The 15,152-nt window shown below is 44.6% G+C and overlaps 1 protein-coding gene across 5 annotated transcripts in view; it reads right to left on the bottom strand.

Annotated features, from left to right (window-relative positions):
* Window positions 1-15,152, bottom strand: part of XPNPEP1 (X-prolyl aminopeptidase 1) — a 94,791-nt gene that overhangs the window by 58,539 nt on the left and 21,100 nt on the right. For all 5 annotated transcript variants that reach the window (XM_068258775.1, XM_068258776.1, XM_068258779.1 and 2 more), the window contains exon 3: window positions 5,986-6,049. In XM_068258775.1, coding sequence (XP_068114876.1) covers window positions 5,986-6,049 — 64 coding nt within the window. The remainder of the gene's footprint in view (window positions 1-5,985; window positions 6,050-15,152) is intronic.

Here is a 15,152-nt window from a genome sequence, read left to right as displayed (position 1 = left end):
GAGACACAGGATCAGCAGGAGAGTCAGGCAACTGGTATTATTTTAAAAGGAAAAATCCACATCCTCAGTTTAGGTTCCCTTTAAAGCCTTCCATGCATTATTGTTTTTCTAAAGGCTTTCCAAACTCCACTCATTATTTGCTATATAAAGGCCTACACACACGCCTGAAACTGTACTAGAACTGAGGGGAAAAAACATTATTTATCCATACCTGGGGCTTCCTCCAGCCCCATCCGCACGGATCGCTCCCACGCCGCCGTCCTCAGCCTTCTGCAGCTCCGGTACTGGATCCTGTAACTTCCTCCAGTCACGGCCAGTCTGCACAAGAGAAGTGTGCCCCCTACGTATCTCCCGGGCGGCTACTGGAGATATATGTAAATAGCGCACTGCACTTGCATCAGACTGGTCGCGACTGGAGGAAGTTATAGGACTCCATGCAGAAGACGGAGAAGACTGAGGATGGCGGCGTGGGAGCGATCCGAGCGCATGGGGCTGGAGGAAGCCCCAGGTATGTATAAAACTTTTTTTTCCCTCAGCACTGGTTCCCTTTAAGTTGGCTGAGACGGCCGATAACAACCAGCCCAGCCGATAATCAGGCATGTGTATGGCAGCTGGTGATCCCCAACCCCCGAGAGATCCGCTGGGCAGATCTACTCAACCGCAGCAACACTGATCCCCCACCGATCCCATTGCTTGTGCCCGCCCACCGTGTGATGTCACGCATGCACCGTTCATCTTCCCCACCTCCTGCATAGCAACACAGCGGACACGAGTGTGTGCAGCCCGGCCCAGTGATGTCGCCTAAGGGGATCAGGTCCTGATTCCTGATGGGCGACATCCGTCAAAGGTCTGTGCGCACCGTAAAACTGACACTCAGCTAATCACTGACTCTGAGTTTAAAGAGGAACTCCAGTGAGAATAATGTAATTAAAAAAAGTGCTTCATTTTTACAATAATTATGTATACATGATTTACTCAGTGTTTACCTATTATAAAATCTTTCCTCTCCCTGATTTACATTCTGACATTTATCACATGGTGACATTTTTACTGCTGGTAGGTGATGTCAGTGTAAGTAGCTGCTGCTTGCTTTTTTGGCATTTGGAAACAGCTGTAAACAGCTATTTCCCACAATGCAACAAGGTTCACAGACAGGAAACTGCCAGGACCATGGTCCTCACAGTTTCCTGTGGGAGGGGTTTCACCACAATATCAGCCATACAGAGCCCCAGATGAGCAGTTTGTGAAAAGGAAAAGATTTATCATGGAAAAAGGGGGTATCAGTTACTGATTGGGCTGAAGTTCTATTCTTGGTCACAGTTTCTCTTTAAACAAAAGTGCAAATAGAAAAAATAAAAAATAAAAAGTTTCAAAAACAAAAACAGTCACAATGGTCACGTATGTTGACCATTTACACTGAAAAAGATTAGTCGACAGGTCAGCTTCTTCATAAGCCATTAAAGCGGAACTGAATTTAGAAATTCCACGTTACTCTAAAAGACAAGCAACAGTATAATAACCTTTAAAGAGAAACATTTGTTACAGCTGATGATGCAAATCCTGCAATAAATCTGCAATGTGTACTTCCTGCTTTCATAGAAGCAGACATAGGGTTAAAAGCCTGTTTACTGATTAGCTGCTATGCCAAGGACTGCCGAGATTCCTGAGCTGACACAGCTGAGAGATCAAATTACACTTGTGATTAGTCAGAGATGAGGGGCAAATTAGACAGGCTAAACTCTGTAAATACATACAGGGTGCATTTCTCTATGTTTTCCTTCTGTCCTGTGCTAGAGTTCAGGTCTTATCTCCACTGGGTGTTGCGTCCATTTCCAAATCGTATGGAGCACCCATGCTGCTGCAAAGCCATTGCTGAATTGCTATAGCATCGCTGTCCACGGCAAAAGGGATTCCAATGCGTGAAAATTAGAAACTGCTAAAATGCCGGCCAATGTCAACTGAGCTGAGGATCTACTAGTGTATAGTAGTGATTATCATAATCAACTAATTACGATTACGGTAAATTTCGCGTACATTTTCGCAATTACGCCGATACACAATTACGATTTGTAAATTCAATTGATTACATACAGTCATTTGCAATTTCGTGCCGACTTTGGCAGTGAATAGCAAAGCCCCCATACATGCCAATTACACCAAAATTGCAATATGTGTTGAGGGGAATAGTGGATATAAGTCAGAAAAATAATTTTCCAAAAAGACCTTGTAGTTTTTGAGAAAATCAATTTTAAAATGCAAAGAGAAAATGTTTTTTAAACTCTGGAAAAATGACAGTTTAACCACTAAAGCCCACAGGGTTGTTTATTTTTTGCATGTGAGCAACTTTCACCTTATATTCATTTGCCAATAACTTTATCACTACTCATCACAATGAATTGATCTATATCTTGTTTTTTCCACCAACAATTAGGCTTTCTTTGGGGGGTACATTTTGCTAAGAATTAATTTATTCTAAATCCATTTTAACAGGAATATTAAGAAAGAAATGGAAAAAAAAAATCATCATTTCTCAGTTTTTGGCCATTATAGTTTGAAATTAATACATGCTACCGTAATTAAAACCCATGTATCTTATTTGCCCATTTGTCCCGTTTATTACACCATTTAAATTATGTCCCTATCACAATGTATGGCGCCGATATTTTATTTGGAAATAAAGGTGCATTTTTTCAATTTGCGTCCATCACTATTTACAAGCCCATAATTTAAAAAAAAAATGATATTAATATACTCCTTTGACATGCATATTTAAAAAGTTCATACCCTTAGGTAACTATTTGTTTTAAGTTTTTTTGTTTTTTAACTGTCATTTTTTTTTAATTAAAACATTTATTTGGGTAATTTTTGGTGTGGGAGGTAAACAGCTAATTTTAAATGCAAAAAAAAAAATGGATTTATTTAATTAAAAAAAAATGGATGTGGGTGTAGTTTTACTATTTGGCCACAAGATGGCCACAGTCAAAAAGTCCTGGAAGCGTGATCCTACGCTTCCAGGAAACATTAGGAAGATGGGAAACTTTTTGAATCTCAGAAAAACCGCAGCCTCTGATAAGAGGCTGTTGGTTTTTCTGCAGGGGGCTTTGATCAATGAATGGGATCTTTAATCCCATTCATTGTTTGCTGGGTTAACAGCCAACGGCGAGAGTGCTCGCAGCCCGCGGGAGTGCGCACAGCCTATCTGGAGGAGAATGTTCGTCCAGATAGGCTTAAGTGGTTAAAAACCATTTTCCTTTGTATTTTCAAAATCGATTTTTTCAAAAAATTATTTTTTTGACTTGTTCCCAGTATTCTTCTTAACATATGTAGCAATTTAGTACTTAGCAAGTTTGGTATCAATAGCATGTATAGGGGCTTTGCTTTAACCGCTAAAGTTTGGCACAAATGTATGCGAAATTTCGTGAAAATGTATGTGGAATTAATAAATATTACTATTACATACGAAATTGATCACGATTTTCTCTGAAATTTTGCATTACGATTATGATGCGTAATTGCAAATTTCGATGTGAAATTTCGGCCCTCCACTGGTGTATAGCTTAGCTTCATAAAGTCCTGTACAGCCATAGGAGGAAGGCGTTTGTCCTCGTATGACTTTATCCGATAATGAATGTGTCAGCGGGCGGTCGTGCACAGTCACTGCAGCTTTATAGCAAGCCACCACATTCTGTTGCTTCTACTAAAACTCCGACAAGCATGGCAGAGCAGAATTACTGTGGAAGATTAAATAGGCTCTGGGACAATAGAGAGGTGTAAATTATAAGACCAATAAGACGTCACTACAACTGTGAGTAAGAAAAGAATAAAACCTATCCACAGTAGGGGATTGTGCTCTGTGCCAATATGATGTTACATATCCCAGAATTCCCTGCAAGTTCTCATTCTGCTACAAAACAAAGTTTTGGGGTTTTTTTTGTTTGTTTTCTAGTAAAGCCTAAGCCCACATACAGACTGATTGCAGTTTTGGACAGGCTAGAAAGCAGCTAAAAAAACCTTTCAAGTGTTTGTGCCCCCAATAGGGATATAAGTCGCTCACTTAAAGGGAACCCAAGGTGAGAGGGATATGAAGGCTGACATGTTTATTTATTTTTAAATAATGCACATTGCCTGGCTGTCCTGCCGATCCTCTGCCTCCAATACTTTAAGCCATCGACCCTGAACAAGCATGCAGATCTGACAAGATTAGCGGCATGCTTGTTTCAGCTGTGTGATTTAGACCCTACTGACCAGAAAGATCAGCAGGACAGCCAGGCAACTGGTATTGTTTATAAGGAAATAAATATGGCAGCCACCATAGGTCTCACACCTCGGGTCCCTTTTAATGACCTCAACATGTCAATGACTTGTGCAAAGTGCATGGCCAGAAAGGGATCTCTATTACTCCCCCCCCCCCTTCCCTCCATCACAGGCAGCAGCCCACATCCAATCACTTTACTGGGGGAGGGGCTCTGCCTTGCCTGCTCGGGGACCCCCAGCAACCCTGACCCCCCGGAATTTGCTGCCTCCAGGAGGATCCAGCCATGATCTGTGCTGGGGATCACCTGCCTCTCTGTTGACCTGTACAGGGGGGACCCCCTCTGATGATCCGGGGCTTGTGACCCCAGCTAGTTTTGTTTTTGCCGACTCAGAGTCGGCGGGCCGCCACGCCTATCATTGCATGTGTTACCGCGGTTACAAGACACCATAGCGGGTGTCAACGCGTATCTTTGTACACGCTGCACTTGTAACGCGTACAAAGATACGTGTTGACACCCTCTATAGCATCCTGTAACCATGGTAACAAATGCAATGATACGTGTGGTGGCCTGCGTTGGTAAAAACTAAACTAGCTGGATGAGTGGGATAAGAGGATCTGGGAGTGACGTCAAGGGCACAGGATGGCTGCAGGGGGCTGGTAAAAGCCCCAGGTAAGTGAAACTCTTTTTTAATTGGGTTAAGGTTCCCTTTAAGCAATACCAGTTGCCTGGCAATCCAGCTGATCCTGTGTCCCTAATCATTTTAGCCATAGACCCTGAACAAGCATGCATAAATATGGTAGCCTCCATATCCCTCTCACCTCGGGTTCCCTACAAAGGTGTATAGACACATATTCACACTATTAGAGTGGCTCCGTGTCTATTTTCGGTATTTACATAATACTGTAGGCAAGGTGAGGGTATTATAGCACAACTCCTGTCTTTTTTAAGCCATTAATGTCTTGGTGTCATGAGGTAAGAGAAAAATCTCCCTAACAAGAGGCAAAAAGCAGTAAAACTTTACAGACTAAATGTATCGGCGAGCTTTTAACTTTGGGTGTCACATGACATTCCCTGAAAAAGCTTCTGGCTCCTCCCTTGCACTTGCCAGGAGCATGGCTGTTTGGATACCACCCCAAAAATTCCTATCAACCCCTTTCGGATGCGGAGCCATCAACAACTTTCTAGATACACGTACTATATGACTTACTACTAGGGATGCTAGTAACTGAAATTTCCGCATTTCCGATCGGAAATCAGCATTTTCGATCAGTATTCGGATTTCAACAGAAATTCCATTTACTGCAACACAATAATCTTAGCCCAGTCACAGAACTCAGAAGCAGTGGACCAATCGGCGAACGCAGAGTTTTTCCACGAAAATCGGATAGCTGACGTAATTTTAGACCAATTACAAAACTCGGATACCAGTGAGTATTCCTGAGTCTTCTGATTGGCTTAAAAATGTGTGTGTGGTATTCTGATTACTGTAGTAAAATTCTGCATTCTCTCATTGGTCCAATACCTCCGATCTTAGAAGAATTTGGGCAATCAGAGAACATAATAAAACAAAACAAAAAAACCCCAAACAAACCAATAAAAAAAAAAAAAAAAAAAAAAAAAAAACATACACATCGGAAAATCAAAAATCAGAGACCTGCAGAGTCTTGCTACTTAAGTTACTACTACTAAGCCCCTCCACATTTGACTACGTAGGCATCCATGTACTCACCTGCTGAGCCATCGAATCCTGATATGAATTCCCGTCTGCAGTCACAGGGGGCGATGTACTCGCTCTGCAAACAAAAGACAAAATACAGCTGTAAATGCCAGATCAGCTGTGACATTCACTGTGTTGCTTATGTAGTATTATCATGATGGACGCAGCCACATTGATTTTGCCCCTCAAGCTTAGGACAGCATCTACCCACCTGCACTGAGAGGGAAATGGAGGCGGCCATTTTTATTTCCTTTTAACCAATACCAGTTGCCTGGCTGTCCTGCATTAGTGCATTAGCCACTCTTGAAGGACAACTGTAGTGAGAGGTATATGGAGGCTACCATATTTCCTTTTAAGCAATACCAGTTACCTGGCTATCCTGCTGATCCTCTGCCGCTAATACTTTTAGCTATAGCCTCAGAACAAGCATGCAGCAGATTAGATGTTTCTGACATTATTGTTAGACCTGACAAGATTAGCTGCATGCTTGTTTCTGGCGTGTGATTCAGACACTACTGCAGCCAAACAGACCAGCAGGGCTGCCAGGTAACTGTGTTGCTTAACCACTTAATGACATGCTCACTTATAAAAACGTCCTGCTGGAGCCTCTTAATGGCTCCAGGACATTTTTATAAGTCAGACAGTGTTGCTGCCGCTGTCCGCGTGCGTGCTCCCGTGTGCTCGTGCATCCCCGTGCATGTGAAAATATTGCGGGGAAAAAAAACACCAAAAAAAAAAAAAAATTATCTATCTATCTATCTATATATATATATATATATATATATATATAGATAGATAGATAGATAGATAGATAGATAGATAGATAGATAGATATAGATAGATATATACACCTTTATTTCCAAATGATGTATTGTCACCATACTTTGTACTAGGGACATAATTAAAATGTTGTGATAACCAGGACAAATAGGCAGATAAAATGTGTGCGTTTTATGTACAGTAGCAGTGTTTATATTAAAACTATAGGGGATTAAATTGGAGAAAATGTATTTTCTCATTGTTTCCTTGCATTTCCCTTTAAAATGCATAGAAAATAAATTACTGAAAACAAAATATCAACCCCAAAAAGCCCAATTGGTGTTGAAAAAAAAAAACAAGATATAGATCATTGCATTATGATTATTACAAATTAAAGGGATGAGCACGGAAAGGTGAAAATCGCTCTTGTTTGTTAGAGTAAAAACCGCCTTGGGGTGAAGTGGTTAAAGAGAACCCAAGGTGGGTTTTAACCACTTCCCGACCGCCGTATATACAAATGGCGGCCGGGAAGCGCACCCCGCAAGGACCGCCGTATAGACAAATGGCGGCGGTCCTTGTAGGGGCATGGGCGGAGCGATCGCGTCATCAGTGACGCGATCCTCCGCCGGGAGTCGGAAGCCTGGCATTTTGCCTCTGCTCGCCGGCCACTTAGCAGAGCCGGCGAGCGGAGGAATCCATACAATGGGCCAATCAGAAAGTATAAGGCACTTTGTTAGGTAAACAAAGTGCCTTATACGTGCTTCCTCCTCGCCTCGTGGTCTCATTGTTGCAGAGACCACCAGCGAGGAGGAACCACTCGTAAGTGTATCCAGCAAACAGCTTTTTTTGACCTCAGCCTCCCTGATCACCCACCCCAGGCCTCATACCCCCCCTGATCACCCCAGCAGACCCCTGCCTAGCACCCTTGCACCCCTACAAAACCCCCACCCCCCTCACCTGCCACTAACTAGCGACGCTGCCCCTTAGTTTAGGTCCCTAACTGCCTCCTAGTCACCCCTGATCCTCCCCCCCTACCTTTAGATCACCCCCACACCTCATCCCAGACTACCCCCCTGTATACTGTATACATCTGTATACAGCTACCTTACCCTCTGATCCCCCTCTGATCCCCCTCTGATCACCTGTCTATCACCTGTCCATCACCCCTCGGCACCCCCACCCATCAGAGCAGACCCTAACTGCCCCGCGGGGGTAACCGATCACCTGCCCAGGCCCTCGATTGCCCTCATACCCCCCTTCTGATTACATCCCCTGCTCTTTGTTTACATCTGTCCTCCCCAGCAATCACTAACTGATCTTTGATTAGTAACCCCCTGTGTCTGCCTCTCATCAGATCAGGACTCAGTCTGCCCCGTGCAGGCTCCTGATCAACCCCCCACCCCCTCAAATCGCCCTCAGGCCCCCTCCCTAATCATCGTCCAAGTGCATTGTATTTGACTGTGCTGCGCTTGTATTCGATTGTGCTGCGCTTGTATTTGATTGTGCTGCGATTGTATTTGATTGTCCCGTGATCTGCTTCGATTGTCCCGTGATTGTTTGATTGCCTGAGACCCCACTTCCCACCACACCCAACCCCCCCTCCCCCCCCACCACACCCAACCCCACCCTCCCCCCCCCACCCCCACCACCTCCAACCACCACCTTCCGAGTACATCAGATTTGCTTGTGCTGTGATTGGAGTCGATTGAGCTGTAATTGTATTTGATTGTCCCGTGATCTGCTTCGATTGCCCCGTGATTGTTTGATTGCCTGAGACCCCACTTCCCGCCACACCCAATCCCACCCTCCCCCCATCACCTTCCGAGTGCATCAGATTTGATTGTGCTGTGATTGGAGTCGATTGTGCTGTAATTGTATTTGATTGTCCCGTGATCTGCTTTGATTGCCCCGTGATTGTTTGATTGCCTGAGACCCCACTTCCCGCCACACTCAATCCCACCCTCCCCCCATCACCTTCCGAGTGCATCAGATTTGATTGGGCTGTGATTGGATTCGATTGTGCTGTAATTGTATTTGATTGTCCCGTGATCGGCTTCGATTGTCCCGTGATTGTTTGATTGCCTGAGACCCCACTTCCCGCCACACCCAATCCCACCCTCCCCCCATCACCTTCCGAGTGCATCAGATTTGATTGTGCTGTGATTGGAGTCGATTGTGCTGTAATTGTATTTGATTGTCCTGTGATTGTTTGATTGCCTCTGAGACCCCACTTCCCACCAACCCCAATACCTCTCAAATACTCCCTTTTTGCTAGGTAGGTGCTCTTTTTTTCTGGGTAGTCTCGGAGGAAAACCCCATAAATTTAGCAATCCAAAATGGCAAGAAGGGGGCTTTCCGATGACGAGGTATACAGGTACATGGACCAGTCGGATGAGTTCTTTTGGGAAGAATCATCCGTCGAATCTTCCGGGTCCGAATTTGAACCTGTAGAAAGCAGTGGTTCCCTGACCGATAGTGATGACGAGGCTATGGTCCCGGCTAGAGCCAGGCGTACCAGACCCCAAGTCGTTAGACCGCAGGTGGCGCAGGATCCGCCTCAAGGGCAGCAGGGTGGTGCTAGCGCTGTTGATAGTTTTCTTGGTGAGGCAGGCACCAGCAGCGCAGCATCTCCTGGACTTAGTGCCAGTGCTTCCGTAGACCCTGGCGAAGTGGTGAGCGTCAGCATGGAAGTTGAAACTGGTACGGTGGCAAGTGCAGTAGTACCCCCGTCGCAGCCACCAAGAAGAAGACGGGCCCGTAGTACCCATAGACTCCCAGAGGTGCTGGCACAACCAGATTGGCAATCCCCTGATTCCGCCGCACCCGTAGTGCCCCCTTTCACCGCCCAGTCTGGAGTCCAGGTGGCGACAGCTCATCTAGGAACGGCCCTAGAATTTTTGCAGCTGTTCATCACCCAGGTTCTCTTGGACTTAATTGTGGTTGAGACCAACCGTAAAGCCACACAATTCATCACCGAGCACCCGGAGAGCATGTATGCCCAGCCTTTCGGGTGGAAACCAGTCCAAGTTTCCGACATTAAAATCTTTTTGGCCCTTATCCTTCACTTGGGACTAATGAAACAGAATGTATTGCGGTCGTATTGGTCTATGAACCCAGTACATCATGTTCCCTTGTACCCTGCTGCCATGTCCAGGACACGATTTGAGTCCATCCTGCGCTTCCTGCACTTCAACGACGACGAAACCTGTCATGAAAGGGGAGACCCTGCTTATGACCGGCTCCACAAAATTCGGCCCCTCATAGACCACCTGTCCTCAACATTTGCAGATGCTTATATCCCTGAACAGAACATCTGCGTAGACGAGTCCCTCTTACGCTTTACCGGGCGCCTTGGCATCAAACAGTACATCCCAAGCAAGCGCGCCCGGTATGGGGTGAAACTGTATAAGCTCTGTGAAAGGGCCACAGGCTATACATGTCGTTTTAGGGTCTATGAGGGAAAAGACTCAAAATTGGAGCCGGTCGGATGCCCTGACTACCTGGGGAGCAGTGGAAAGGTTGTGTGGGACTTGGTGTCACCCTTGTTCCGGAAGGGGTACCATCTTTTTGTGGACAATTATTACACAAGTGTGGCCCTCTTTCAGCACTTAAAGTTAGAAGGAATCCGATGCTGTGGCACTGCGCGGCCTAGTCGCCAGGGCTTCCCCCAACGGCTCGTTACCACCAGACTTCAACGGGGGCAGAGGGCCGCCTTGCGCACTGAAGACCTGCTCGCGGTGAAATGGAGGGACAAGAGGGACGTTTACTTTCTGTCCACCATTCACACAGACACGACAGTCCAAATTCAACGGGCAACTAAGGTCATTGAAAAGCCCCTTGTCGTCCACGAATATAATGTCAACATGGGAGGGGTGGACTTCAATGACCAGAGGTTAGCGCCCTATTTAATGACCCGGAAAACAAGACGCTGGTATAAGAAAGTGTCTTTTTATCTGATTCAATTGGCAGTTTACAACAGCTTTGTTCTCTACAGTAAGGCTGGGAGAACTGGATCTTTCCTCCAATTTCAGGAACAGATCATTCTGGACATCCTGTATCCAGGAGGTGCCAGCCCCCCCCCCCCCCAGATGCAACTAGCCGACTGCATGGTAGGCATTACGCCTATCAGATTCCGTGTGCCCCAGGTCAACGCATCCGAAGAAAACGTTGTCGTGTCTGCAGCAGGACTGGAAGAAGGAATGACACCAGTTTTTATTGTCCCCGCTGTCCTGACCAGCCTGGTCTATGCGTAGGGCCGTGTTTTGAGAGGTACCACGAGCAGGTACACTATTAGAACCTAGGGAACTCCAGACACAGGAGTAGGCACACACTCAGTGGTCTTTCGCACATTGTCGCAGGGAGAGGAGAGGTAAGCTTGAAGACCAAACGGGTAAGCATAAAAGTGGGAAGAAGGATCGGTTTCCATGCTTGATATTGCTGATCTGTCCTGGGTTGGCGATATAAGACGGCATGTTTGAATTTCCCTTGAGTGTGGACACCCCCGGTTTATATGTGATTTGGGCCTATGATGATGCTTTAATGCCACACAGAGTCATCTCTATTGGCAGGCATATTGCTGTATCCTACAGGCATAATGCTGTATACTAAAGTTCTGAGGCCCAGTCACATAAGTTGGTGGCTCACCCTGAGTGCAGGGTGGCACGGGGTGTCTCTCTCCTGAGGTTATCACTGCCATTGATGTGGAGGAAGATCTGCCATTGATGTGGAGCAAGGTATGTTTGCCGTTCATTTTTCCTTTCAGCCCAGAGTGCATTACTTGTATACCCAATATAAGGAGTATAGCAGAAACTCCTAATACTGGCCATACATGTAATGATTGCAGAGACCCTAAAATGCCAGGACAGACTCCACAAATGACCCCATTTTGGAAAGAGGACACCCTAAAGTATTATGTGAGGTGCACGGTGAGTTCATAAAAGATTTTAGTTTTTGTCACAAGTTAGCAGAATTTTTTTTAAAATTTTTTTTAACAAAGTGTCATTTTCCGTTTACTTGTGACAAAAAATAAAATTTTCAATGACCTCACCATTACCCTCATGGAATACCTTGTTGTGTATTCTTTCCAAAATGGGGTCATTTGTGGGGTTTGTTAACTGTCCTGGCAAGTGGGCGGGGTGCTAAATTGTGAGCACCCCTGTAAAGCCTAAAGGTACTCATTGGACTCTGGGCCCCTTAGCGCAGTTAGGGTGCAAAAAAGTGCCACACATGTGGTATCGCCGTACTCGGGAGAAGTAGTATTATGTGTTTTGGGGTGTATTTTTACACATACCCATGCTGGGTGGGAGAAATACCTCTGTAAATGACAATCTTTTGATTTTTTTACACACAATTGTCCATTTACAGAGTTATTTCTCCCACCCAGCATGGGTATGTGTAAAAATACACCCCAAAACACATTGTACTACTTCTCCCGAGTACGGCGATACCACATGTGTGGCACTTTTTTGCACCCTAACTGCGCTAAAGGGCCCAAAGTCCAATGAGTACCTTTAGGATTTCACAGGTCATTTTGCGGAATTTGATTTCCAGACTACTCCTCACGGTTTAGGGCCCCTAAAATGCCAGGGCAGTATAGGAACCCCACAAGTGACCCCATTTTAGAAAGAAGACACCCCAAGGTATGCCGTTAGGAGTATGGTGAGTTCATAGAAGATTTTATTTTTTGTCACAAGTTAGCGGAAAATGACACTTTGTGAAAAAAACAATAAAAATCAATTTTCCGCTAACTTTTGACAAAAAATAAAATAAATGGACAATTGTGTGTAAAAAAATCAAAAGATTGTCATTTACAGAGGTATTTCTCCCACCCAGCATGGGTATGTGTAAAAATACACCCCAAAACACATTGTACTACTTCTTCCGAGTACGGCAATACCACATGTGTGGCACTTTTTTGCACCCTAACTGCGCTAAAGGGCCCAAAGTCCAATGAGTACCTTTAGGATTTCACAGGTCATTTTGCGGAATTTGATTTCCAGACTACGCCTCACGGTTTAGGGCCCCTAAAATGCCAGGGCAGTATAGGAACCCCACAAATGACCCCATTTTAGAAAGAAGACACCCCAAGGTATTTTGTTAGGAGTATGGTAAGTTCATAGAAGATTTTATTTTTTGTCAAAAGTTAGAGGAAAATTGATTTTTATTGTTTTTTTCACAAAGTGTCATTTTCCACTAACTTGTGACAAAAAATAAAATCTTCTATGAACTCACCATACTCCTAACGGAATACCTTGGGGTGTCTTCTTTCTAAAATGGGGTCATTTGTGGGGTTCCTATACTGCCCTGGCATTTTAGGGGCCCTAAACCGTGAGGAGTAGTCTGGAAATCAAATTCCGCAAAATGACCTGTGAAATCCTAAAGGTACTCATTGGACTTTGGGCCCCTTAGCGTACTTGGGGTGTAAAAAAGTGCCACACATGTGGTACCGCCGTACTCGGGAGAAGTAGTATAATGTGTTTTGGGGTGTATTTTTACACATACCCATGCTGGGTGGGAGAAATAACTCTGTAAATGGACAATTGTGTGTAAAAAAAATAAAAAATTGTCATTTACAGAGATATTTCTCCCACCCAGCATGGGTATGTGTAAAAATACACCCCAAAACACATTATACTACTTCTCCTGAGTACGGCAATACCACATGTGTGGCACTTTTTTGCAGCCTAACTGCGCTAAGGGGCCCAAAGTCCAATGAGCACCTTTAGGCTTTACAGGGGTGCTTACAATTTAGCACCCCCCAAAATGTCAGGACAGTAAACACACCCCACAAATGACCCCATTTTGGAAAGTAGACCCTTCAAGGTATTCAGAGAGGGGCATGGTGAGTCCGTGGCAGATTTCATTTTTTTTTGTCGCAAGTTAGAAGAAATGGAAACTTTTTTTTTTTTTGGTCACAAAGTGTCATTTTCCGCTTACTTGTGACAAAAAATAATATCTTCTATGAACTCACTATGCCTCTCAGTGAATACTTTGGGATGTCTTCTTTCCAAAATGGGGTCATTTGGGGGGTATTTATACTATCCTGGAATTCTAGCCCCTCATGAAACATGACAGGGGGTCAGAAAAGTCAGAGATGCTTGAAAATGGGAAAATTCACTTTTTGCACCATAGTTTGTAAACGCTATAACTTTTACCCAAACCAATAAATATACGCTGAATGGGTTTTTTTTAATCAAAAACATGTTTGTCCACATTTTTCGCGCTGCATGTATACAGAAATTTTACTTTATTTGAAAACTGTCAGCACAGAAAGTTAAAAAAATCATTTTTTTGCCAAAATTCATGTCTTTTTTGCTGAATATAATAAAAAGTAAAAATCGCAGGAGCAATCAAATCACACCAAAAGAAAGCTTTATTAGTGACAAGAAAAGGAGCCAAAATTCATTTAGGTGGTAGGTTGTATGAGCGAGCAATAAACCGTGAAAGCTGCAGTGGTCTGAATGGAAAAAAAGTGGCCGGTCCTTAAGGGGTAGAAAGCCCTAGGTCCTTAAGTGGTTAAGAATGCCATTAGGACACAGAGGCTGGTTCTGCATACAATGACCAGCCTCTGTTACTATACTGTGCCCCCCCCCCCCCCTGCGATCTGCTGTCCCCCATAAATCAAACCACCGTGCTAGTGACATGCAGCATGTCGCTAGCCGTCTGTTTACCTCTGAGTGGCTGTCACTGCCGCTCCCCCGCCTCCTCTATAGTGCCGTTCGCTGCCTGCGTCCCTCCTCCAGTCAGTGGGGAGGGAAGGGACGCAGGTGGGGAGCGGCGCTATAGAGTAGGCAGGGGAGCGGCAGTGACAGACACTCAGAGGTAAACAGTAAATATGGCAGCCTGCATATACCTCTCGTTACAGTAGTCCTTTAATGGAGAATAGTAACTTCCTGAAAAAAAAAAAAAAGTTAGACACTCACCTAAGAGGATGGAAGGCTCTGTTCCTATCTTTGTCCCCTCGTTCCACGGCTAAGCCCCACATTCCAACAATAGACTTTAATGTCAAAGAAGTACTCGGGTCTCCGAGTACTTAAGATGGAGTATACTGCACAAGCGCAACCACGGACTCGCACATGTGCAGAACGGAGCTACTCGTCTCTGGAAGTACTCAGACTCGAAGTTGCAGCCAGCGGTGGATTTGAACTTAGGCGGAGAGGAACGGGAAGGCTCTAAGGGATCCAGAGCCATCCCTCCTCTTAGGCGAGTATCTACAGTAACTTGCTTTTTCAGAAGGTTACAGTTCTCCTTTAAATATTATATGAAAGCAGCACATAGACTTTTACATCTTAAAGCAGACTAAATAGATAAAGCAAAGTTCTAAAGGTCTTGAGGTTACAAGAGATTAAGTTAGGAAATAACACAAAAAAAAAAAATCAAAAAAAAAATCAATGGTTGCAAATTATTTTCTTTTTCTACTT

This window comes from Hyperolius riggenbachi, chromosome 10 (genome assembly GCF_040937935.1).
Source record: "Hyperolius riggenbachi isolate aHypRig1 chromosome 10, aHypRig1.pri, whole genome shotgun sequence".
Lineage (NCBI taxonomy): Eukaryota > Metazoa > Chordata > Amphibia > Anura > Hyperoliidae > Hyperolius > Hyperolius riggenbachi.
Note: the sequence above shows the minus strand (reverse complement) of the source record. Positions and strands in the feature narration are given on the sequence as shown.